At 37.6% G+C, this 26,306-nt stretch overlaps 2 protein-coding genes across 9 annotated transcripts in view; one reads left to right on the top strand and one right to left on the bottom strand.

The window, feature by feature from the left end:
- RBM12B (RNA binding motif protein 12B) overlaps positions 1 to 26,306 on the top strand; it is a 1,112,412-nt gene that overhangs the window by 964,631 nt on the left and 121,475 nt on the right. The gene's annotated exons all lie outside the window — the stretch shown is intronic.
- The window catches only part of SLC26A7 (solute carrier family 26 member 7), a 79,153-nt gene continuing 57,528 nt past the window's right edge, over positions 4,682 to 26,306 (bottom strand). For 6 of the 8 annotated variants that reach the window (XM_048939615.1, XM_048939609.1, XM_048939617.1 and 3 more), the window contains 7 exons: positions 23,107 to 23,213; positions 20,514 to 20,580; positions 15,207 to 15,344; positions 13,934 to 13,982; positions 10,794 to 10,894; positions 8,548 to 8,602; positions 7,209 to 8,459 (listed from right to left, as the gene is read on the bottom strand). In XM_048939615.1, coding sequence (XP_048795572.1) covers positions 8,134 to 8,459; positions 8,548 to 8,602; positions 10,794 to 10,894; positions 13,934 to 13,982; positions 15,207 to 15,344; positions 20,514 to 20,580; positions 23,107 to 23,213 — 843 coding nt within the window. In that variant the 3' untranslated portion in view covers positions 7,209 to 8,133. Of the gene's footprint in view, positions 6,202 to 7,208; positions 8,460 to 8,547; positions 8,603 to 10,793; positions 10,895 to 13,933; positions 13,983 to 15,206; positions 15,345 to 20,513; positions 20,581 to 23,106; positions 23,214 to 26,306 lie in introns of those variants that run through there. The other 2 variants (XM_048939614.1, XM_048939616.1) reach the window with 2 other exon arrangements.

Raw genomic sequence — 26,306 nt, forward strand, 5'->3', positions numbered from 1 at the left:
ACATTTGGGTTACTCCAGTTGCACAAGAGACTATAGGAGAGAGGACAAAAGAAGGGGGAACAAGCAAAGCCTGCAATCTCCTGGTCTGCAGAGTGTCATGAGTCCCCTTCAAGTCTCCATCTCCATTTCTTGGGATTAGGAATCGAAGATATTAGGCATACTGGAGATAAGTGAAGCAAACAACAGAATCAGGCCAGCAGTGAACCTGAAATATGATTGGAAGATTTAAACACAGATTTACTGCTGAAAATAAAATGAAAATTCAGATTGCAAATGTAATATTCCAAAACCTGTTTCAAATCCGGAAATGTTGCAAGATCAAGAAAAGAGATTTATTTTTTTTCTCTTATCAGTTAGGATTGCTCTCATTCTATCAAAACATGTCTTCTTTTATGGAGGTTCTCTAAATTAAGAATTTGGCTGTAGGAAACCAAGCTAAAACAGAATGAAATTTCAAAATTTAAAAGGAGTTGCAGACAAAGACAAAAAGGAACCTGAAAGAAAATTCAAAGCATGGTTGAAATTACTAGCTTGTACTTCAGTACTACACTGGAGTATATACTGACAATTCCAGTACTGTGACTACTAAATTTTATTGGATAGGAAATGTCATTATATTATTTAAAAATGTATTACAAGAGGCCTTTAGTAATAGAGATGTAGAGACAGCAGGTCCACAGAAGCAGAATGGAAAATCAGCTGAAGATATTACAGCTAATTACTGCAGTGACTACTGATGATCCATTTGAGATGGACCCTAAGGCAAGCGTGATGTTTGGCATCTGATATGTGAGATATGCAGACAGTCCTCCTCAAAAGCATGGGATTAGTAAACATTGTACTTCTTCCTTTATCATAGAGGTGATACAGGATGCCCAGAAATGTACAGATGGAATAGGCTCAAGGAGCAAATGTATACGAAAGTCTGTACTTGTGGAAGACTAAATCAGCAAGAGGACAAGTGATAGCAAAAGGAGGTGTGTGAAGTGTGTCAGTATGGAGCTGCATGACTGCTGCTTGGGTAATACTGATTCCCATTTCTCAGTGCTCTCTCCGCCTTTAGTCTACCACAGATGAATTGTTGCTATAATTACTATAGCCTGTTCAGGCTTCAAATATTTGAGAAAGCAAATCAAGTCCCAAGCAGTCATGAGTTTAATTTAAAGATCATTCTCTGAGATTATAAAATAATCAGATCACACACACATACACACAAAAAGCAACTCTTTGATGGAACAGGTCCTTTCCCGTCTCCTCATGTTTCTAAAAACTTACACTCTTTCTACCAGTTTGCTGGTTCAGTCTCCTCAGAAGCTACAAGTTGTCCAAATCTGTAACCAAATGAGAGCTGTTATGTGTCATTCAGTGATGCTCCTGGCACTTTGTGGCCTAACAGAAACCTTTTGTCCTGAACTGGGGAGCAACAAACATTTTTAACCATATCACAGGGTCTACAGGTGTCATCTTATTTAATCATGGTTTTGTTTATATATTCTTTGATTTACTCAACAAAGCAAAAATGTGCAAAAACAGTGATCTTCAAAATTTCACAACTGCCTGTAACAGTAAAGGATCAAACTCTTTCTCACACAGAATATAAGACTATGTACAGCTACTGGGAGACAGTGGGATTTAGGTGAATGTACAGGGTGCAGTTTAATTCAGCATTTTTGAGTTTTATGGAATTCTTAAGTTCTGGTTGCATTTTTAAAGCACAGTGGGGATACAAAGCATTTACAATCGCCAAGTCTGTCAGAGGGATAACACAGACATTCACAACCACCCATGCAGCAGTATGATTCGCTCCCTCAGTCCTTCTCAGTCTTTATTCACCTGAAGGTTCCCAGCACTACAGGGCTTTTTACTACTGGAAAGTACATTAGGAAAAAATTATAGACATCCATTTATCTGCTTCTGCATGTCATGCTTTTCAGAAGTGTCATGGAGCCAGAAGATTCCTCTTAGGGGAGGAGTTGCTTCTGAAGTGACCTCTCAAGTCCCTGGTGAGAAATGATCTTGAACTTCAATACCAGTTCTGGGAACATAAAGACTAGTTTTACTCAGCCATCTCACTACAGAGTGGTTTCCTCACCATTTTGTGGGTGCCATTGAGTAGTATAGCTCTAGAAAATAACCTGTATGAATTTGTGGCACTGAAAGTCATTTATGCTTTGCAAATCAGTGTAAAGTCAAAAAATGGACAATGCATTAATTTTGGTAGAGGCAAATTCTTTTGAATTGGCAATGGCAAATTTCCAGCCATGAAAAATTAGGCTGCTACTTTCAAGGCCAAATTTATAAGTGAATGTCGGTCTCTTTTTAATGACATCACAGGTACTAGGGATGTGAAAGGATTTACCCATAATTTCCCCAATACCGGGGTAAGCCACAGACTTCTATATGCCATCAGTGTGCACCACCTGTAGATGAAAAAGACGCTCAAATGGCAATTTATACATAGAAGAAATATTGGGAATATTGGTCTGAGATTTCTATACCTCTAATAGAGGTAAGAATGTCTGTTAGAAACTATACTAAGAAATGTAGCCAAACTTCTGAATATAATGTAACTTCTCTCATTTACACATTCACACAGAGGGTGGGGATACACTGGAGCAGGTTGCCCAAGGAGGTTGTGGATGCCCCATCCCTGGAGGCATTCGAGGCCAGGCTGGATGTGGCTCTGGGCAGCCTGGTCTGGTGGTTGGTGACCCTGCTCAAAGCAGGAGGGTGAAACTGGATGATCATTGTGGTCCTTTTCAACCCAGGCCATTCTATGATTCTATGATTCATTCTTAAGACCTAATAATACATTTAATACCTTTTGAGTCTCAAGAAAACAACATATCTCATTAGAGATTGGTTAGTAAAAAATGTGATTAAAAAAAAAAAAAAAAAAAGCTGCTAAGTCTTGTAATAATAAGGATAGTTTCCTCTTTCCACATGTGAACTGTCTCATATTGCAGTTTATTTCCACATAAATTTATGGCAGTGTATGCTAATACTCAACACTGAAACATGAAAAAAAAATAAATCAAAAGCATTGTAAAACATATGGAAACATGCAGATTATGTGATCTTTACTGAAAATCCATCTTCATGATGAAAGCACCATTTAGCATCCACTCTGGAAGCGCGCTCGTTCATTTATTTATGAGATGCTACTTTCTGTAGACAAAGAAAATCTCTTCCAAAAATAGGAGTGCCATATTCTCAAGGCATACTGTGTATTTTATTTTTGTAACCAGTAAATGTCAAACAGTATTCACACACAGTATTGACGCATTAATGTTTTCATTCAACAGTGCAGATACCTTTCCTCCTTACATTATATATTTATGGCACACAGAGCTGTCAAATAAATTATGTCAAAGCAGCTAAAATCAGACCTTCTGACACTTGAATCATAGAATCAGGGCAAATAACCTTTAAAAAGAAAGACATATGATGAGAATTAGAAACATTTAATTTGCATAAATATAATGTTAACAGTCTTTTCCTTATTACATATTTTATGCCTAATTTGTAATTGTCACTATGTTCATTTCTTTACATCAGTTTGCACTCAATTTTTTTTCCTCATTGATTGCTTTGTTTTGGAATGTGTGAAACACAAATTCTGCAGGAAGCATGTGATCAGGTCCACATTTTAACATATCCCAATTAATACATCTTAAATTCTGAGGGAAAAAAACCCTTATTTCACATAATGTAACATCTAACACTTAGAATTAATTCCTAAAAATATCTGAAAATTCCTGAACACATCAAGCAAATGAAATCAATGAGGGTATTGACCATCTCTTGAAAACAATATCTAAATGTTTTCCCATAAAGTGCAGAACATACAAAAATTTGCAACACTGAAACAAGGATTTTCATAATGTAGTTGATTCATACCCTTTGAATTAAGGAATATAAAATCTGAGCATTGTGTACACATACAGGAAGCAGAATGAATACGTAGTCTTTCAGAATTCCTTACTGCCCAGAGTTCCTGTTGGCTTCAGTAGGTGAAGCCATGCAGAGCAGCATGCTTGGAGAGCAGACACTTCCTCAAGCCTCTCAAACCTTCAAAACCAACAAGAAGCAACAGAGCTCAGCACTTCTCAAGACTAGGCTCTTCTAATGCTGCTCAGTCTTAGGCACGCAAGCACAATTAATAAGACTTTGCATTCATCTGAATCGTCCCTATGGTTATCTAGGTAAATAAAGCCAGAATGTACAAAGATGAATGTCTGTCTCAAGAGAGCAGAATAACAACACTCCATTGTTCTTACTGGCTATGACTCATTTCAGTTTTCAGAATGATACCTGGGCATTTAATGCTTTGTGCAGTGTCTTTGCTGCAGGGTGTGTTTGGCTCACTTGCCCTCCTGACTCAGAAGAACAAACATGGAATCATAGAATCACCAAAGTTGGAAAAGACCTCCAAGATCATTCAGTCCAACCATCCACCTACCACCAACAGGTCCACTAAACCAAGTCCCTCAACACAATATCTAGATGTTCCTTGAACACCTCCAGGGTTGGTGACTCCACCACCTCCCTGGGCAGCCCATTCCAGCACCTGAAGACTCTTTCAGAAAAAGTATTTCCTAACGTCCAGCCTAAATCTCCCCTGGTGCAACTTGAGGCCATACATAATGTAGCTAATGGGAAGTTTGGGATACACTCCTACCTATATACAGACTACTATTTCCTGATGAACTTGAGGAAAGCCAGTGGACAGGCTATACAGAAGAGTGTTGAAGTTGTTACTAAATTCCGTATTAGGTTGAAATTGATACTAAAATCCAGCTGTAGAAAACTTCTATTGAACACTGGGGAAAATGGAAACCATTTTGAATAGCAGTAAAATTTTTTTAATTTGATGCAGAGTTGCCAAGGATTTCATCAAGCACTGACATTACAAATAATTTTAACAGCATCTGTATTACTGTTAACAAGATTATTCAGAACAAAATTGAAGGTCTCTTGGTAGGTGTTATCTTTTCTAAAGACCATGTTTTAACAATTTTATTAACTAACGTATCTCTAAATTTTCAGAAAATGCATATAACTATCAAAGAATAAATACTGAACTTAATAGAAGAGATAACTTCTATTTACTTATTCAGCTTTTAGTTAAGAAGAGTTCTCCATTCAGCTGACATACAGTTGATTCCTCTACAATGAAAGTGCAATGTAAATAGTGCCTAAAGTGTTCATAAATCACTAAGACTGTCTGAACAATTTAATAATTAAATGTTATTGCCTGTTATAACCTGTCAAAGTCATTTGCAATCAACTACTGCATCTGACATGAATGCACTTTGGGCAACAAACAAAACTTACTTCTTACATGATCAAATTCCAGCACTGACCAAACAACAGCTCAAGCTGGAAATGCAAATGACTGTGCTGAAAACAAGAAAAAGTTTTGGAAAAATATGACCAGTTTTTCCTCTTCAATCTAAGCTAAAGAATATCCATGGCACTGAAAATATAGCAAACCATTATAATAACTCATGACATCTACTAGTGAGGGAGACAATCCAAGCAACATACATCTGCCTTCTTTCAACAAATAGTGCTCCCACTGACCTTGGCAGGCATAAAAAATTTTACAATAACCAAAAAATTGAAGGATATGTTAGCTGTGTTGTGATGCTGTCACTGTAAATAGCTGTCTTGAACAACGAGAAAGGTAAATAACTCCACCAGAAATAAAGTATGCATTGGTATATGGCTTCCCCAAATATAATGTATCAATTATAACACTGTGCTTTTAAGAAATTCTAATGTCTCATTATTCCATGCACAAAACTACGGATGCATATTACAACTAATGTTATAATAGAAGATATCTAAAATAATATATCTCACTGTTAAACACGCTCAGTACTCCACATCTGCTTTCTAATAATTTGTCTCTAAGTGTGTATAAGAGTACTATAAAAACCACTGTAGATCAACTATAGGAACAATCTCTGAGTGATGGCAGTGGAAAGATCTTTTGTTCTGAATGGCAGATCTGTCATTACTGAGTGCACTAAACATAAATGGCATATAGAATAGCATCTATGACATCTCCTTGAGAAAAAAAAAAAGCTAACAAGAAACCATGGTGTAGTTCATTCTGCATATGAGCTGGTCAAACTATCCACACTGGATGGGTTGGCATCACACTTCACTCTGTTCGGTGAACTTGCTGCATTTCTAAATTGTGAGAAACAGAAAACAAATTATTACAATGTTTTCGTAGGAGATCAAGAAAATTTGCAGATGAAACAGTGCTAGTTTGAAATTGTCTGAAATTGCCACCATTAAGAAGTCTTGCAAATCAAAAAGTTATTTATGATGAAGATGAGTGGCATAAAGCAATAGATATGTCTCTTATCAACTTAGAAATGAATATGGCACGACATTGACCTTGGATGTATATAAGAGTATCTTTGTCTTCCTGAATGCATCAGAGATGCAAAGGAACCACCAAGTCCTCTTGCCTCTAGCTTTCTTCCGCTGAAATTCTGGTGTGAGGGGATCAGAAACGGAAACCCAGACAAAACACTTTCCATAAATCTCCATTACCTGCTCTTTTGTATCCTATTCTACCACTTCTTTTCTCAAAGTTCCTGCTGACCTCAGCATCTTGACCCCAGTTACAGCATGGCGCTGCTAGTGAGATCACCCTGCCACTTTACTTCTGCCCATCTTTTTTTATCTTCTGATGTGAAAGGCAGTGAACACATTGAGAAACCAAACCACATATCTTAAACACTATAAAGAGGCATCAGCAGCACACTAATGTTTATACTAATTACACTCGGAATTTCAGAATATATGCAAGTGTTTCAGACTGCACCACTTCACCAGTTTGCTTATCAGGTGTGGTAGCAGCACGTTCTCAGGTCATGGCAAAATGGACTTGAGCTCCTTTTTATTTTCAGTACTTCTGGCTTTTCCATTCCCTGTTCCCATAAAATGGGAATACCAGCTATCTCACAGAAACATTAGAAAGCTTACATGGTGTCTATAAAGAATTCAGATCTTTTATAACATGACAGTCATCCTAATTCATCTAATCAGGCCCAGACAAAATATACAATAGCCATCCCCATTATTTTTATCCTGCAGTTATCATTTCAGTTTTGGGGTTTTTTTTTAATTTTTAATTTTTGCAGAGCAACAAAAAGAAATGTTGAAAAGCATTGAAGAGAACATACTTTTCCCAGTCAATCCTCCAGATGGACAGAGCCAAATCACCTTATCTAGATAAAGCAACGAAAAATGATTTTTTTTTTTTGTCCAAGGGCAACTCTAATTTTACTAGTGACACATGCCAGATCACAGTAAAGGGCAGGAAAAGTGAAAACAAATACCGCAGATCATAATTAGTTTAATATCTCTTGAACAGGGTTCTGAAAGGAGCTCTACTCTTGTTTGGAATTATAAATACAAACAAAGGAAAGCACACTGCTTATAATGCATGCTTACTTACACAGGGATTACAATCATAGAATCACCAAGGTTGGAAAAGACCTCTAAGATCATCCAGTCCACCTATTACCATATTTCCCACTGAACATTAGAATAGAAAAGACTCCATGATAAGGAAGGCCCAGGTTTATAGTCTTTTAGCAAGGATTGCAAGACTTATTGTTGAGCAAATAAATGTATGAGCAAATGCACTTTCAAGCCTCAAGCCTCAATTTCTAAGACAACCTTTTTTCTTCCTTCTCCCTCTAGCTCTCCCTTCCACCACATAAAGTTCCTCTCTCCTCTCCCCACCAGTGAGCCAGCACTGCACTCTGCACTGCAGCGCAGACATAAGATTAATAGCTCCAAACAAGCCTGCCAAAGTGTTTTGTTCAGTCTAGCACAGTGCCCTTCTTCAGTTTATCTCACTTATCTCTTAGCACATGTGCACCTTATGGCCACGTTACTGTGCTAACAGAGGTGTTCTGCTTTAAGCAACACAGGTTGAGGAACAGAGTGTTGCTTTGCAATGCATGACAGAGTAGAAGATAATTTGCCTCACCAAGAGGCTGTGCTGGTTATGCTGAGATGTCATTATGCTTTCCAGTGGAACATGCACTCAGATTAATGAAAAACAACACACCTCTGGATCCAGCATAGAAGACTGAGGAGTTACTGCAAAAGGAGAGAAGGGGGCAAGAAGAGAGAGCAGGCAGGAAAAACGTGGTAAATGCAATCCACAGACTGAGGACTGGCTGCAGAGTATACAGATAAAATATTTCTGTACAACAGGTCCACTGAATATGTGACATTTTCCCAAATGAAAGCTTTATCAAAGCTCAGTGAGCACCCGAGGAGCCCCCAGACCTCCCCTACCCCTGCTGTAAGCCTCACCCTGGAAATCTGACTGGCATCGATTGCTGAAGAAATAGAGTCAAAGAAGATGGGGTTTTCAGATTCGAGATTTCCACCATACTGCATTGCTTTAATCAAGGAAGCTGTAGCAAAACAAACATATGAGCACTGATAAAGTAGCAAGAATATAAAAATGTAACATTAAAAATTTTGCTGTAAGTTGATACTTGCCTTTGCAGCATGCGAACAACACTTCAATGTGTCTGCTTTTACAATCCATGTAAATCTACAAATGTGAAAACGTGGAGAAAAAAAAAAAAAAAGATTTAAAACACCAACACCATACCCACCAAGAACATACTCAAATAGGCAGAGCACAGTGTGCTGCTGTTCAGGCTATACTGACAACAGCCACCAGAGAGAGCCCCTCCATAAAACAAATCACATAAGCACCGAATCACGTTCAGCAGGAAAGCATCATTTCTTCTCTCGTTTGCAAAGTGCTCTACAGCTTTGCTGGTAAGAAAAATCAATCTGATCAAAATCTAATTAATAACGTACCATTTAAAATAACATTATTATGAATTTGTTTCCAGTATGCCTTTTTCTGCAAGTTTACCCATCTCTTTCCCACAAGCTTACCTACCAGCCCACAAGGCCAAGAATTGGACCTGGGGAAGAGTTGTATACTCATAGAATCCTTAGAGTTGGAAAGGACCTTTAAAGGTCATCTAGTCCAACTTCCAGCATCTATCAAATAGGTACCATAGCTAGCATGCCACATTCTGCAACAAGTTGTTCTTTATTCTTTCTCTGAAAATGTGCAGTTTCACAGAGACTAGGTATAAGCTAGAAAGTGATAAAAAATGAAAATAACTCTAGAAGAAGAGTAGGGCCTTTTTTGGCAGATGAGGAAGCATCCAAAGCAAAACAAAAAAAAAAAACCTTAACTAATCCACGTGAAGTGGAACAACTGGGAAAAGAGAAGTGATTCAATGAGAACATCATCAGTATAACCTACTTTAAAAAGGACCCAGAAGCCTGTTCCACACAAAAAATGCCTCTAACTCCAGCGGCAGTGATGATATTCAGGGAAGGACTGTAAAACTTTGAGCGCGTTCCTCTTATGGGTAACCCAGTTTTGTCATTAAGCCACCTCCATCTATGCCATAGCCCATCATGGATTTGTGTCCCACAAATTTGTCTAATTCCTCTGATTTAATCCATAGTTCTGAGTAAGGTCTCATAGATCTTTTGCAAATCAGTTGACAAGCTATTTTTTTTTTCTACTAATTTTATTGAATGCACTTTTTTTGAGGGAAGAAGTAATAAAGAGTAACTCTTACCTTATTTATTCGTACCAGTTTTCCTTCCAACTATGTCCTCACATATATACTTATTTTTAATTTAACACTTTTTTTTTTTTTTTTTTTTTTTTTAAATTAATCAATTCAGCAAACTGAGAAAACACTTAGGATAAGAAAAGGCTTGGGCTGAAACACAACTTCAGCTTTTTGTGCTCATTGCTGCCTTCCAGTACCTAAAGGATCCTACAAGTGTAGATAACAGGACAAGGGGAAATGGTTTTAAGTTGAAGGAGGGAAGATTTAGGTTGGATGTCAGAGGGAAGTTCTTTACAATGAGAGTGGTGAGGTACTGGAACAGGCTGCCCAGAGAGGTTGTGGATGCCCCGTCCCTGGAAGTGTTCAAGACTAGGTTGCATAGTGCCATGGGCAGCCTGGTCTAGTACTAAATGTGGAGGTTGGAAACCGTGCCTGTGGCAGCGCGGGGCTTGATTATCCCTGATGTCCCTTCCAACCCAGGCCATTCCATGATTCTATGATGATTAAAATCTAATATTCTATCTTAAACAGAAAAATTACATGAACACCCAATTAAATCTGTACCCACTGTAAATCTATTAAATGCCAAACCCGATGGAAACAGCAAGTAGCTTTTGAACATATTTTTTCATTTGCTGTATAGTGCTGATCATTATGTTGTTGCTGTTCTTGGTCATATGGGAGCTTCCTGGACCTTCTGTCATGCCTGAGGAACCCAGCCTGCTAGGCATGTAAGTCACAGAGTAGAACATGGAGATCATTAAGACCCCTGGCTTAGCAGAAAGTAGGTAATAGAGATAAACTCACAGAAATAAAAACTGAAATTTTAAAGCTGACGTTGTGATGTGATATAAATCAGCTTTAAAATTACAAAACAAACAAAAAAACAACACAAGAACGACCCACGAAAAAAATACCAGCAAAGAGAGTGTTTTCTGAAATGCGACTCCATTAAATAAAAATTATTGGTGTATAATTTTATACAAACACAGTTTAGTATCAAATCTCTGTTCATCTCTTTCACAAGTTACCCCCTTTATCCACTGTAAGTTGGATGACTAGTAGCTGACTTGAATAACTTGTGTGTGTATTTATGTATTTTAATGTACAGAAAGTATCTGGTATTACTAATACCTGAAGCAACATGGAGACTCCAGTGTAATCAAAGAAATGCAGTCCACTGCAGTCCAATATCAAAATGCGTCGCTCACTCTGACATGGCTGCAGCGATTCACCTGCACATTTGATGGAAGAGAAAATTTTAATTACCAGGAATAAGTCAAAAAATGCCTATTAGAATTATGAAAGTTCAACAAAATGAGCCCAAAACATCATAGTAAATTCGTCTATTGTGTACTGGGATATGCATTAAGCAAATTGCACTGTTTAAAAGCACAAGCGAAGTACCATCAGAGCAATGGAATGAGGAATACATTATTAGCAAGATGTATTAGACAGAAACAGTCTCTCAAGGACAAAGAAAAGAAGTTCATCTTCACATTTAAATTTCTAAATGAGCCTGGCTTGTTTGGGAAAGTTCACGTGGGATTCACAGAGCAAATATCTCTTGCAGATTCTGATATTGCGTTCATTTCTGTAGTAACTAGACACTTTCTTCTGCTTTAACTAATATTCTCCTATAAGGAAGACAATTCTGTAAAGTGAAGTGTTTCATTTTCCGTGTTTTTCGTTTGGTTATTTTTCACATACATATGCTATCACATATTGATGCTAGAGAAAAAAATGTAAGATCTGTGAAGGTCTTCTTATATTCATTCTTCAGCTCCTGGCCACCGCATGCTTAATCTAAGCACATACATATAATTTTTAATCTAAGCACATACTATAGTAAGTGTGTCCTGAACTAGCACATAGATGATTCCTGGCTTTCATAAAAGGAAGACAAGAAAACAACGTACATCTTATTTACACTGCTCTGTGGGTAAATAACAGCTTTAATATCAGTTATTGTAAAACATAAAACTCAAAAAAGGAGAGTTATTTCGAATGCAAAGATAGGTTAATAGACATGGTTTTGACAAAGCAGCGGAAAAAGCTTTAAAATCCTGAAGGCGTGCAGTATTTCCCTGTCGAGTAGATTTATAATGGTGCTAATTCCTTTCTGACAGGAGTCTGAGAGTCAGAGCCTTTTGGATTTGCACCTCCAGAGATTTGCCATCCAGTATACATGAATAAATGCACTGCAAACAAAATAAGGAATTTCAAAGGAAACCTGCAGCCTGGCAGTACTGTAGTGGAAACCCAGGAAGGATTTATGAGATCTGCTGGGCTACTCACTGTCATCTTTTCTACACACCTCCTTTGTTTCCAAAACAGAAGAACCTTTTATCTCTGTTACTTATTCCCTCAAAAAGCACATGCACAATTCTATCTGCAGGTTCCAAAAGTTTTACTTTAAAAAATGCCCTGGGGTTGAATTTCCCTTTTTGGTTGTTACAGTGCTTACATAAAACTCAGTGTTTGGCAGTTGAAGAATAGATTTTGAATATATGTAATAGCATGTAACTTTCTTCAGAATAGCAGAAAAAATAAGAAATAGAAAAGGAAATAAATAGGAAAGGACAGAAGGATAACAATACAAATTGCTTTAGCCTAGAAATGTTGCATCCCAGCACAGAGGCTGAGATCACCTTACACATGAACTGTGCTTAGCTGATGTTAGACCAGCACAATACGAAAAACTTCTAGTATTATTATACTCAGAAATCTTGACAAACCTTGTGAAGGTCAAGCCACACTCACACATGTACAAATGCAAATACAGAGACAATGCTGATCTTGCATTACTCTCCTACCCAGCTGGCATCCTGCATTTCAGTGGAGGGGTTGCAGGTACAGACCTATTGCTTCTCTAAATGACTGGGCAAAGGCAGCAGAAGCTATTTAACATCGTGCTGATATAGGCCATGTCAAATCAGTATTCCCTAAAGGTAGAAGGGAAAGATTTGAAAAAAGCTACCATGCTTTCCAAGATGACTGCTGTGTGAATAAGGATTATGTCTTCCTTTCCCCCCACTTCCTAGAAATTCAAGCCCCTTGTTTTATTATCCTTTGAAAGGGATTTTTCTTATTCTTTTTTTCTCTCCGGTCTTTGTTTTAAGTTCCCATGAAGAGTCACCCTACTCTGCTCAGTACAAGGTATAATAATTAAGTCCTCAGGGAAACTAAAAATGAGTTCTTGTGCTGTCTGTCATTTCTGTAACATAAGAAACCAACTTATTCAAATGAAGACAGAAATGCATACTGACAAGACCTTCCAAAAGACTTTTCACAAATACAATGCTGTTCACTTATGTACTGTTTCACAGTACAGCACTGTATAGTCCTCAAGAGCCATCATCATTACGTTACTGCGTGTTGCAGAAAGCATTCTATCACACCCAAGTAAAGTAAACACTGCAATATCATAAAAATGTCATGAGCCTAGTTAATAAGTGTGAACTGTCAGAAAACAGCCCCCAGATCAGATTCCCTACTGAGGTCTCAGTGCTTGTACGTGTTTTAAATAAACACAGCATTGGAATTCCCTCCACAATGAAGTCATCTGTATAAAGTATCTTCTGCAAAAGGTTGTTGCAGTGGTCCCAGGAGAATGTGTGTGCTCTGGTTTGATTTAAGCCCAATAAATTGTGGGATGAGTAGAATCATTCAGCATAATCCCTAATTGAAAGCAAACTGTGTTATACTGTACTGTACTGGTGGCCATAGCATCACTGATTGTTCAGCTGACATTTATTGAGTTTTTCTCTTCAGTGCCTTCAAAGACCACAAAGACTTCGCATGGTTCTCATCCCATCCTATTTTTAGTTTTGCATGCTAATGTTCAAGTCTCACCATGAACTAAAAATAACTCAGGAGCAGAGCTTAACAAAATGGTTTATTTGTTTCTTTGGCTGAAGACCAAGGAAGGTAGCAATGTTCTTAGTGATGCTCCCACTCCATACCTGAATCAGTATGCATATGGTGATTTGTGTGAAATAAGAGACCCCTACAGAAAATGTATTTTCATTGGTTTCTCACTTTTGAAATCTTAAAAAGTCAGTCAAGAACACAATAAAACCAGGACCCATTAGGCCAAGGTTAATGGAGTTTAACAATTGTTAGAACTCATGCTTCACTGAATGTGTGATTCTGAAAAAATATAAGTTTCCAGACAATTTGAATTTGCCTAGAAATAAATAGAAAAATCTGGAGCTATTCTGCACACTTACATCCATCCTGGTTTTAATATAATGTATAGATAACAAACTCACCATGACAACCTCCATTGGAAAATGAGCAGAGTAATGTGTTCTGCTCACACTGAAATAAAAGCAATGAACAATTAGCATACCAAGGAAAACGAACCCGATGCAGAGTAACCAGAGAAAATCAGTGCAATACACAAGAATGCTGTTTCTCTATATCAAAGTTAACTCCTTCTCTCAAAATCATATTGCATGCAACAGTCTATTGGACACATTTGCTGAGTAAGACTTTCATTGTTCTTCTAAAGACCTATCAAGTAGATGTCTCCCCCCGTTTTTTTCCCCCCACAAACTCAGTCTCTATGATGTCTGGATTCACTCTAAAGCTTGTAACTAAAATTTTGCTTTTGATAGAAATTTTATAAGATTAGCTTCTGAATCACATTTTACTTGATGAAATCTCATTTAGATTTTTGTGAGAAAAATTCTGACACATAAAGTTATTAACGAGTTACCTTTATCCAGATAAATGTTTTCATACTGATTTCCACATGAATATATACGCCAATATACGTTTAAAAGAGAAATACAGCACAGAAAAAAAATTCAGACCACAATTTTTTTCACTTCCATTGTGTTCTGTAGAAAGACAGTTATTCCACAAAGGTACCAAACACTATGCACCGTATTTCAGGTAGCTGCATTGCCAAGTACCTTCTAGAATAGACAAAGGATAACATCTCCCTCCTTAGTAGCATATAAATGAACTTATAAATTAACTTATTAACTTGCTATCTTATTAAATTAAAATTTAACAGAACCAAGGGGAAAAACAGCAAAATTTCAAAGCTGAATTTCTAAACAGTGAAGAATAGGTATGGGCAGCACAGCTCTTCAGTAGGCAACAGCAGAGGTTGTGGACCATTATGGTCGTTTTCAACCCAGGCCATTCAATCTTTCTATGATTCTTCAGTTCTTAATTATTAACAAACCATTTAGGAAATGGCTGTGATTTCCTCAGTCCAGTTCATCAAACTGGATGAATTTGGCTATGAATTTAGCTTTTTATCTTATTGTACTGAAATGCTTTCACTGTAATGATAGAAAGAATAATGTGTATTTTTTTCCCTTTTAGGAACATCATGGAATTTGCAATAGTTGTGTGCAAATAAACTTGAAAAAATATGATCTTTTCTGGGACATTTTCCAAAAAACAAGTAATTTTTTTTTTGTGCTATTTGTTTTCCAGTACTAATATATAGAAATTGGAAATGCAGGGAAAGTAATCATGAACTTCAGTACTGTCACCATGATAACTGAATCATGTAGCACATCCTACCTTGTTTACATCTTCACATGCCTGGCTGCTCGTGCTATCCTTCTGGATTATCTTCATCAGGTCTGCATGAAACTTTCTGGCGTTGAGAAAGACTAATGGGTTGCTGACTGAAACTATCTTTACCTTTTTTAATGATTCCTGTGGAGTGAAATAAACAAAATGCTGCAGTTTATCTTCGTTTTGGAAATATACATAAATAAAAGTGATTTCTTTAAAAATCCTGACAATTCCTGTAAATCAACCCAGAATTAACTTTGTGTTGTGAGGATGTTAACAGATAGCTGCCTTGATCAGCTTTGATGTAACTGCACATAAGGAGGAAATAAGAAATCTACAGAGAAATTATCCATAATTCAAGTTAACACAAAAGCAAAATCACATTCATTACAAAGCACAAGTTCAAGAGCTATCATCAGGCAAATGGGAGGAGCACTATTTCGGTTGGCATAATCTGTAGACACAGACAAGACAAGGGTTACAGACTGGGAATATCTTCTATAGTGCAAACATGTATTGGAAAAAGTAGACAAAAACTGGGAGTATACACTGTGTCGGGTCTGGGGAGCACTCATAACGTTAACCTCAGATTCCTGAGGACTATCATAGTACAACAGGGATATTTCTCCATGGAAATGAAAAAAGCCAGCACTGACTTTAGTAGTGGAGGGAAATCCCACCAAACCTGCAACCCTGGTTCTCGCACCTCCCTGAGCTAGAGCTGAGAATCGTTTAAGAGGTACAGCTTATAGCTGAAGCTCCTGCCTGGGAAGAAATCTTCCTGGAGCCACTCTCACCTCACTGAGCTCTTGAGCATGTGCAAATTCTTGATGGTCCTACTTGCACCGACTGGATCTAGACTTAGTCTGAGGGACGCGTTTTAACATTGCTAGCACACACAAAGAACCATCAACTTCTCTGGATCCCGTCTTCACATCTTTTCCTAAAAAGTTTCATCCAAACATCACTGAAACTGTAACTCAAAGCACAGCTGTTACACACCAGAACAAATAAGGAAGGAAAACACAAAAGTCAGAAACGCTCAGCTACCAAGGAAGAACACTTCCCACAAAATACACAATTTTTCTCTTGTTCTTAAGGTGAACTTATAAAACACTGTCAAAAGCTAGTAATAATGTGTATATGTATGTGGGTTGCTCTGAAAGTAATGCCTCTTATTTATTTTCATGGAAACTACAAAAGATACAAAGAGCACAATAATGCTATTTGATAGAGCAAACTCTCAGCTAAAAAAACTATTTTTTAACATAGTCACCACAATTATCTATGCATTTTCACTAGAAATGAACAAGAGCCTGCATGCTGCGCTTGTAAAAAACTTCACTAGCAGAAATGACTCACCATTTCACAGATGCCTATGACAGTGTCATTCTTAGGAAAACATTGCCCACACAGTCATTGTGCTAACATTCATTGTTTGGTCTCCATAAGCACTGAGAAAGCATCAATGAATGTCTGTGGGTGCCACTTTTTCTGCACGGAGGAATTCAGTACATATCTTTGCTTCATCTGCACTTCCAAGTCAGATGCCACAATGCTCCTCTGCTGCCATCTGTCACATGGTAACAAAATGTAATGGAATACTGGTGGGAAGGTTCAGCCTCTACTATCATTGCACCAACATTAGCTGCTGACATGGTGAGCCAACATAATAAAAGAGGAGGCATTACTTTCAGAGCAGCCCTCATATATATAATCACAGAATCACAGAATTGTAGGGGTTGGAAGGGACCTCCAGAGATCATCGAGTCCAACCCCCCAAACATATAAAATATAATATAATAAAAATATAATAAAATATAAAAACATTGGGTATTATCATCCTTAGCTTAATTGTGATGCAGCTTTTATATGTGGACTGAATTAACCTAATTCTAGTGATACATCCACTTTCCACAGGTTATAAACTGTGCGTCTCTTTTCCTTGGGAAATAATCATATATGGTATCATAGATACCAAATACTGGCTCTCTGTCACTATTTCAGATGAACCTCACTCACTGTGCAGCAGCTCTCACTTGCTTTGTTGTCTACTTCTTGCATTTCAGACTTGAAGAAAGGTCTGTTGGCTGTTAAAGTCTTCTGCTTTTCCAAGTGTATTATCTTATCTAGTAAAAGATACTACATCTACTTATAATGTTATTTGATTATATTCAAATAAATAACTGTATTGAGTTTTTATGTGTCTAATGCTGCAAAATAGGAATAAGAAGGATCATGTATAGCCTGTAAAACTTACCAGTATTTTCAGGAGCATTTTCTACCCAACTGGCACACAACCAGAGATCTTTAAATATCCATAATAACTCTACTAATATGGCCCAGTTGGAAAAAACACAGTAGAATTAATTTGCCTTTTAGGTGTGTCTTTCATGGATGCAGGGGATCTCAAGATTATTTGTGAAATCTCAGAGCTTTTTGCAAACAGATGATGGAAAAATATGATCCTTGAATCCACAACTGAACATTAAAAGTAAAATGTTAAAAAATCTCTATATTTATTTTCACTACTGAAATAGTTTTCACTACCAAAAAAAAAAAAAAATAAAAAAAATCTAATTTATACAAGTGTCAGCTCCCAAAAATGAACTAATCATGACAAGTAATCAGCAGTAAGAAAACAAAGAGATAAAAATCCCAGACGTTTTGAAAGAGAATATAAGCTTCAAAAGTTTCAATTCTTCCTAACAAAAGTCAGAGACATTTAAAGTTACTTAACTAGGCCACACTCCTACAGAAGTAAGTGGAGTTGACACAGAGACCACTTCTGTAGTCGTTCAAAGAAGCATGGGATTGCACTGAAGAAACAATTTTCCCAACAGATCTTCAAGCAAAATAGGACTGGAAATCTTTACCACAAACCACACTAACTACCTCCTCACTGCAAGCTATTATTCAGACTTCTGGGAACAAAGGCAATCTCTTGGACACCACCGCAGCAGCCATCATACAGACTTAAACATTTCAAATATCCAAAACTGTGGCAATGAAGCCCAGTCTACATATTGTGATTTGTGCAGTTTACCTATGAATCTGATTATGGTGAACATCACAACACCAAAATGTCTCAGTCAGTCAAGTGGCAAAGCCTAACTGGCAATTAAAATGGCCAAAATTATATGAAAACCAGGCTCTAAAACAGGGACAAAACAGAGAGCAATACATGGTTGAACACAGAAATACTCTGAAATCCTACAGATTCCCTTAAAAACTATCCTACGCAGAGCTTGGTGTGGAGACAAGTGAGAACTTTGGTGCCATACCAGAGCTGACCAAGTAGAAGATAAAAATAAAAGAAAAATAAAAAGATAAATGTGCAAAGATCAAAGTCTCTGGTGATCAAAAAGGTGAAAGATATGAAAGATTCAAACTGTAGAATCACAGAATCAAACACCTCTGCAAGAGAAAGGCTATCTGCTGAAACACATTCAAGCAGGGGGAACACTTAGGTATAACCTTTTGCCTACAATGGGCAACCCAAATTTGATTCAGTTACTCTTGACTCGAGTTGAGTTTTAGCTCTTGTCTTAAGAAGAACAGTTCTAAGAAAAATGCATTTCTTTTTTATCATGTTCTTGCCCAGAAAAGAAGAAAATGGTCATTATGGGTGGCTTATTCCCTCTGTCACTTAGGATGCTTACAATTGCCCCTCACGCTCTGCACAACTCTCTCTATGTTTGGGTAAGAATTCATGTTAGTGAATGCCTGTGATGCAATTTGTTTCACACAAACTTCTAAATACCCTCTTGATTTTTTTCCACATTAAAGTGTCATTTCTCCTATGGATGAAATAATCCCTATAAATCCACAGACTTTAATGGCAGGGTAGATCATTAAGCTTGCATATTTTTGTGTTTAAAAAGCTCTGTTACTTATGTCTAAGCTATTATTTACCAGAGGAACATGGATAACTCTAACACACATACATTAAAAATTACCCTAAATGACTGCTGCAACCCAGTGGCTCCATAAATTAAATTAAAAGCATTTTTTATAAATCTTAAAAATATTTTCCTTTATTTGTATAACAAGCTCTTGAGCAATTTGCTTTCTTAACAAAATGTTATTTTCCTCAGTGCCTGCAGACACTAGTTCGTTATTACTTGGTGGCTGGCATTAATCTTAATGATTAAAAAGCTGGGGAGTAGTTAGCTTAAAAAAAAAAAAAAGATGCACAGATATTCATACAAATACTGTATGAATTGATACAAAAGCAAAAAATAAAAGCAGGCAAATTTTGGTAGCCCATCTCTGACAAAGTTATTCTAACAGTTTCCTCAAGAATGACAAGTGATATAATTGACAACTGGACCAGCTTCAATAACAGTGTTTTAAATTTATGTTTTAGAGTACTCTCCATTCTTATGTGCCTCTCACATTCCAGCATTGTTCAGCATGCCAGAATGGTAAAACCACCCAACCCAAGCTTGGATGTTGCACCCAAGATAGCTCTGATAGGAAACATTTGCCAGACAAAGAATATTTAGAAGAGAGCTTCTTAATAATAACAGGTAATAACTGTGAACGTATTACATTTGACCCTTCACAGTTATTAGGAAAGGAAAGCAGACACAACAGAAACTGCCATGAAGGAGAGCTCAGGATGTCCCAGTGACGGGACTCTATGCTGGAAGGACACATGGTTCCACTTTTCTGTTGGCTACTGATCTAAAGCTTCATTCTGGAGGAGGGAGGTCACCTCTCTGGGTTGTTACCATCTCTTCTTACCACAGGCTTGACCACAAGCAGCTTTGATGGTAATTGTAATGAAAACGACCAAAATAATTTAAAACCTCTCATTGGTAGGTTTAAGTTTGTACAAAGCAAATTTAAACAACACAGTCTTTGGGAGAAATGCTTACATCTACTTATCACATGAGGATACGCTTGCCTGAGAAGTGAGGTGCATGAAGCAGCCTGTGACACTTCATGATGCTGCCTCGCACACATGGCCTCCTCTGGGAGTCAGGTCACTGGGGCTGGTGGCAGTGTCAGGGGCAGAAAAGAGATAGTGGATGGTGGGGGTACCAAAGGACTTTCAGGAAATGGGGAAATCTGACAAGAACATAGAAAGAGCTGTCCAATTCCCTGAGACTCAAGGCTACTTTTCTATCCACTATGTCATCCTGGCTTTAGATTTGAAGTGCCTTTTGTAAGAAAGGACACACTGATTATAATCTGGTAACCAACTACAGAAGACAAACAAGCCTTAATTAGGATGACACAGAGGAAAAAAAAAGAAAAAAAAAGAAAAAAAAAAAAAAAAGAGGGGGGTTGGATTTAACTTACACAATTATCTTCAGTTTTGTATTTATATTCCACTTCTTTCATATTTTTCAAATTCAGTGTCTTTTCTCTGTAATCAACACATACAGAAAATATGTGAGTCAAATCATTAGTAAACATGAACAGAAAGAGCAACATACAAGACACCCCAAAACCGTAACACAGAAGTCTAAATGTATGGCAATTATGGTAATTATTTGATGATCAGAGGGCTGGAGCACTTCCCCTATGGGACAGGTTGAGAGAGCTGGGGCTCTTCAGCCTGGAGAAGAGAAAGCTTTGGGGGGACCTCATTGCGGCCTTTCAGTACCTGAAGGGACCTACAGGATAGCTGCCTGTTTTATAAGGGCAGGTAGCAACAGGATGAGGGAAAATGGCTTTAAACTGGAAGAGGGCAGATTTAGACTGGATATTAGGAAGAAATTCTTTACTTGAATACTCCCTGGGAGCATTCAAGGCCAGGCTGAATGGGGCTTTGAGCAACCTGGTCTAGAGGGGGAGGTGTCCCTGCCTGTGGCAGGGTGGTTGGAACAAGATCATTTCTAAGATACCTTCCAACTCAAACTATTCTATGATTCCATGACAATACTATCCATATATATTTTTCTACATATGTATTTTTCTGCTTATAAAGCTTATTTATCATAATGACAGTGTAGTTAGTCAAAAGAGTAAATGGCAAATTTCAGAGCTACAGTACATCACTTTGAAAATCTAATAGAATTTTATTTTATTCAACTGCAAATAATAAGATCTTTATTTTAATTTTCGTTACCATTTTATACCTGGCCAGAGAGCTAGTCTCAAATCAAGGTAGCTAATACATGAACTACCACTTCAAAAGCTCAGAGATTTAATTAACATTTTCTACCTTTAACCTTTAAGGATGATTTATTTGTAGTTAAAACTGGTGCTTGTCTGTATGACAAAGCAGAACGCTGCACTCTAGCTGTCAAAGTGGAGGACTCAGTTGGAAAAAGCAGTGTCCCTATGCTCTCTATATGGTCAGTGGAAAGTTGCTTTGAACAGGCAGTTCAGTATAGGAATTTCTGCATCCATACATCTCTGCAGGAACGCATTAAAGTGCAGAACAAGAAGTCTATAAAGCTAGCTGTCATCTGAGATCTGTGCCTAAAGCTAGGCAATGAGAGTAATCCCAGAACTAGACAAGGCAATGCACAGGGAGTATTTACAAGTACTGGGGTTGGCTAAATGAGGCTTGCAAAACTCAGCTGTTCTTTCTTGTCTGCATAAATCTTACTGTAGCTGCTGCTGTTTTTAATGCATCCTGATATATAACATACCATGTCCAGTGCTCTGGTGTCTGAACAGAGATTTCATAATAAATCATCAAGTTATTTTTCATGCTTTAGCGTCTAACTCTTTTGCAGCAGTCATTAGTCAGAACATGTTTGGCCATGACTGGCTGACTTACTGCATATTCTCATGATAATCTCACCTGTGCAGTGCACTTTTTAAGGTTGTTAGCTCTTTTGGTGCCCTTAGATTGCATGGACAATCCTGTACAATCTGATGGAAGACCACACAAATCAATGGAAAGAGTATTACTTAGTTAACTAGTGCAGGTTCAGACTAAGGTTTTAGTCGGACAAAAGAGGATCCTACTTCTTGTGTCAAATATCCTTCCCTTTTCTGTTGCAGATCAACAGACATCCAAATGTGTAAATAACATGAAAACTTTCCTTTACAACAAGAATTTACCAATAGTTTTCTAAGCAGCAGGGGATTACCAGTAAGGTTCTGATTGTTTCAAGCAGAAATCATTTGCAATAATTTGCAATTCTGAGCTATTTTCACGCTGATTCTGCAAATTATCCTGTAAGAACAGAGCTCTGCATAACTTTAACAAGCATTTAATCGAGCTGTCTATATTGTATTTAATTCGTGTGCAATTAAATGTTCTTGCAAACAGCTGCCTGCAGGCAGCAAGTCATTCATAGGACTGGTGAGTTATGGATTAATTTTGTAGTATGAAATGATCATAAACCCCAAACAATGTTTTTCCTTTACTCTTAGTCAAAATTAGCAACTGTAATATATGAAAAAAGAATATCTGAATTTGTTTTAGCTCTAGATACTTCATCCCAACTTCTCTAATTCATAGATAGGATCCATAAAGCAAATTTCAGGCATTAGAGCATGTCATGCAATTATCTTTCATTAACGTGTTTTAGCAAGGCAAATATCAGCTTGCAACTCCTGTGCAATGCAGTATCTAGCAGTTGATAAAGTTTTGTTACTAAGTCTTGTCAGAAATATTCTTCACGAGTAACAGTATGAAATGAAAGAAAAATGTATTGTTGGCTATCCTGATGACTTTGTGCTACTTTCATCTAGTGAGTGAAACAGATATGTAATACTAGGTGGTAGTACATATCTGCCTGGGCAGGAATTGGACCAGATGGCTTCCAGATGTCCCTTCCAACTTCAGCCATCCCAGCATTCTGTACAACTGAAAACTGAGATTTCACTGTTAAATTTAGTGTAGTGTAGGTATATCCCAACAGCAAAGCAGTGTTCCAGAAAGAATACATAATTATGTGCTACTAGAACATTTCAATAAATTACATCTCACCTGGGAAAGCGGAAAATCACAATTGCTATTGTGCAGACAACACCATACAACAATCCCACGTTAGCAGCAAAGCAGATTGTGAACATGTAGGTAGTAACCCATATGCTCTTCAAGGAGGGAAACAGAAAGAGATGATTAGATGATCATTTTGTAATGATGTACATCTTATGAGCTAGAAATAAAAAAAGCCAGTAGTTTCTGAGAGGTGAGCATTCAGATGTTTGAACTGGCAAGTATTTGAGTTATCATCAAAATAACATCTCTCCACTGTAGAACACGTGTAACAGGACATCCTGCTCTTCCCGATGCTCACAGAAGATCATTCTGGACGTCCTTAAAATAGTACAAGTAATTGTGCTAGCAGCTTAATTTGGAATGAACTAGGTTGGTTGGTTAAAACTGTAATTGATGATTCACCTTGCAAGTTATTGCTACTTTCTTTGCAGCACACAGCTAAAATCCTTCTTCCCTTCTACACAATGAAGTACTCTAAAGGTCACACACAGAGAGCTCTTCTCCCACTAATTACCTAAGTGGGAATTATAATTTGCAAGGAAGTTAATCAGAAGTGGCATTTATCAGAGTACAGCTGACTAAACCAACTCTATAACAATTAAAAATTATTGAGGAATGAATCAGTTGACATTAAAATGGTGAGTTTTCAGATTCCTTCCCCATCTTTCAATGTTTGAATTTATTTTAAGTTTTTTTTAAAAATGCAAAGAATATCGGGAAGAAAAGTTGCTTCAGAAAGAAATTTTAAATAAGAAGAAGAAAAAATGTTTACATTTCAAAAAATTGTCTTAATTTATTTTTTAAGCAGAAGAGATTACTCCTATTTCCATCCCATAATGGTGTATGTGACATAAAGACATCCAGATTTTTACATTAAAAGGAGAAAAGTATAACTGACTTGATTTCTTATATAGCCCTGATGTCAAGGATATCCAGCACATATTTCTTTGCCTGAGGGATCCTTCAGCAAAGACTGCCACCTTATCTTCAAATAAAAAATGTTAAAGAAGAATGGAAAGTATTTTCTCTTCTATGAATATACTGTTCTCCACAGGTGTCCATTTCAACCATTACAGCACTTTCTGATAACATTTGCACAGGAACAGATTGCAATGCACATAGGATTAAGCACTTTTAAACCCCTTCCCAATCAACTCAAACTAGCTACCACAAAAGTAATGTAACTCATGTCTGCCAGTGCTGGAAGGATAAAAAAATCTTGCTAGTATGTAAAATTATTATAATAGAAGAGCTGGCTTGCTTGCTACTCAGCAAAAAATTGGTTATACAGCAAAGCCTTCTGAGCTTTCTCAAGAAGGAGGGCCCCACCATATTGAATACCTGAACAAACCTAAAAGGCTATCTCCCTCATGAGGATGAAATGTTAAAATGTTCTAAAATACATAAAATTATACCGGAGGGCTCCAAAATTCCATGAGAGACCTTCCCTGATCCCCCTACTCCAATCTATTTTGACAAAACTGTTTGACAGGTTGGTGGCTTTGTGTTGGAAAACCCTCTCTGGAAAGATGCTGGAGGGCACTTGTCAGAAGTAAGCCCGATCTTGTCACTACCTTAATTGTAGTTAGTATCATTTGTTATGCCCCTTATAAATTAAAATATATGCATACATATGCAATTAATGCATCCATAAGTACCTCTCACATCACGGTATCACAAAAGGAGTGTGTAATTTTTACAATAAATTGTTGCTATTCTTTCTGCTTTTACAAGTCAAGAGTACAACTTCGATCTATCTCAGCTCTGGTCATTTCCAGGCCAAGTCACTCATACAGTGAGAGTGCTGTTAGAAAATGTTGGTGGACTTTTTTCTTGATGGAACATGGTCTAAGTTTTCTGCAGATTAAAGTGCAGAAAAATTTTTATAGATGGCATAGAAGACAACAGTGATAATTTAAAAGGTTGAAACATAAAGAGCTTTCATGGAGAAAAATAACATTATCAGACGCTGACATATCCAGTATTATCCTGGAGAATAAGGCAACTCCTGGCCTGATCAGCTGTACTCTTTGCTGGATAAAAATTCTGGCTGGCTGGATGGGCCCAGAGAATGGTGGTGAATGAAGTTAAAACCAGTTGGTGACTGGTCATGAGCAGTGTTTCCCAGGAGATGGTACTGGGGCCTGTCCTGTTCAATATCTCTATTGATGGCCTGGATGAGGGCATTGAGTGCACCCACAGTAAGCTTGCAGATGTCACCAAGCTGGGAGAAAGTGTCAATCTGCCTGCGGGTAGGAAGGCCCTCCAGAGGGACCTGGATGGGCTGCATTGCTGGGCTGAGGCCAATTGTATGATCTTTAACAAGTGCTGAGTCCTGCATTTCAGTTACAAAAAAGCCCATGCATTGCTGCAGGCTTTGGGTAGACTGGCTGGAAAGCTGCATGGAGGAAAAGGATTTGAGAGTGCTAGTAGCTGGCTGAACATGAGCCAGCAGTGTATCCAAGTGGCCAAGAAGGCCAATGGCATCCTGGCTTGTATCAGAGTTGCCAGCAGAAGCAGAGAGGTAATTGTTTATCTGTACTCAGCACTGGTGAGACTGCATCTTCAGTGTTGTGTTTGGTTTGGGGTCCCTCGGTATAAGAAAAACATCAAAGCCCCGGAGTGTGTCCAGAAAAAGGTAAGGAAGTTGGTGAGGGAACAAGCCTTATAGGGAGTGGCCAAAAGAGCTGTGGTTGTTTAATCTGGAGAAGAGAAGGCTCAGGTGAGACCTCATCATTCTCTACAGTTACCCAAAAGGTCGTTGTGGTGATTTTGAGGCCAGCCTCTTTTCCCAGGTAACAACAACAAGATGAGAGGTAATGTCCCCAAGTTGCACCAGGGGAGGTTTGGGTTGGGTACTGAGAAAAATTTATTCTCCAGAACTGTGGTGAGGTATTGGAACAGGTTGCCCAGGAAGGTGGTAGTCACCATGCCTAGAGGTTTTTAAGAAAAGGTCACTAATGAAGTGACATGGTCTAGAGCAGTCACAGGCATGGGTTCTAGTTGGATTAGATGATCTTAATAGTCTTTCCAACTTTAATGATTCTATGATTCTAATTTCTAATATTTTTTCTCTTTAAATGTAGTAATGTTTCTCTGTTGAATATTCTAAATCTCTTTTATATAATTGTTTAACTGAAATACGTTTCCCTGCATTTGGTCATTTCTAAGTCCAACAGTTAACC

Source organism: Lagopus muta, chromosome 3 (genome assembly GCF_023343835.1).
Source record: "Lagopus muta isolate bLagMut1 chromosome 3, bLagMut1 primary, whole genome shotgun sequence".
NCBI lineage: Eukaryota > Metazoa > Chordata > Aves > Galliformes > Phasianidae > Lagopus > Lagopus muta.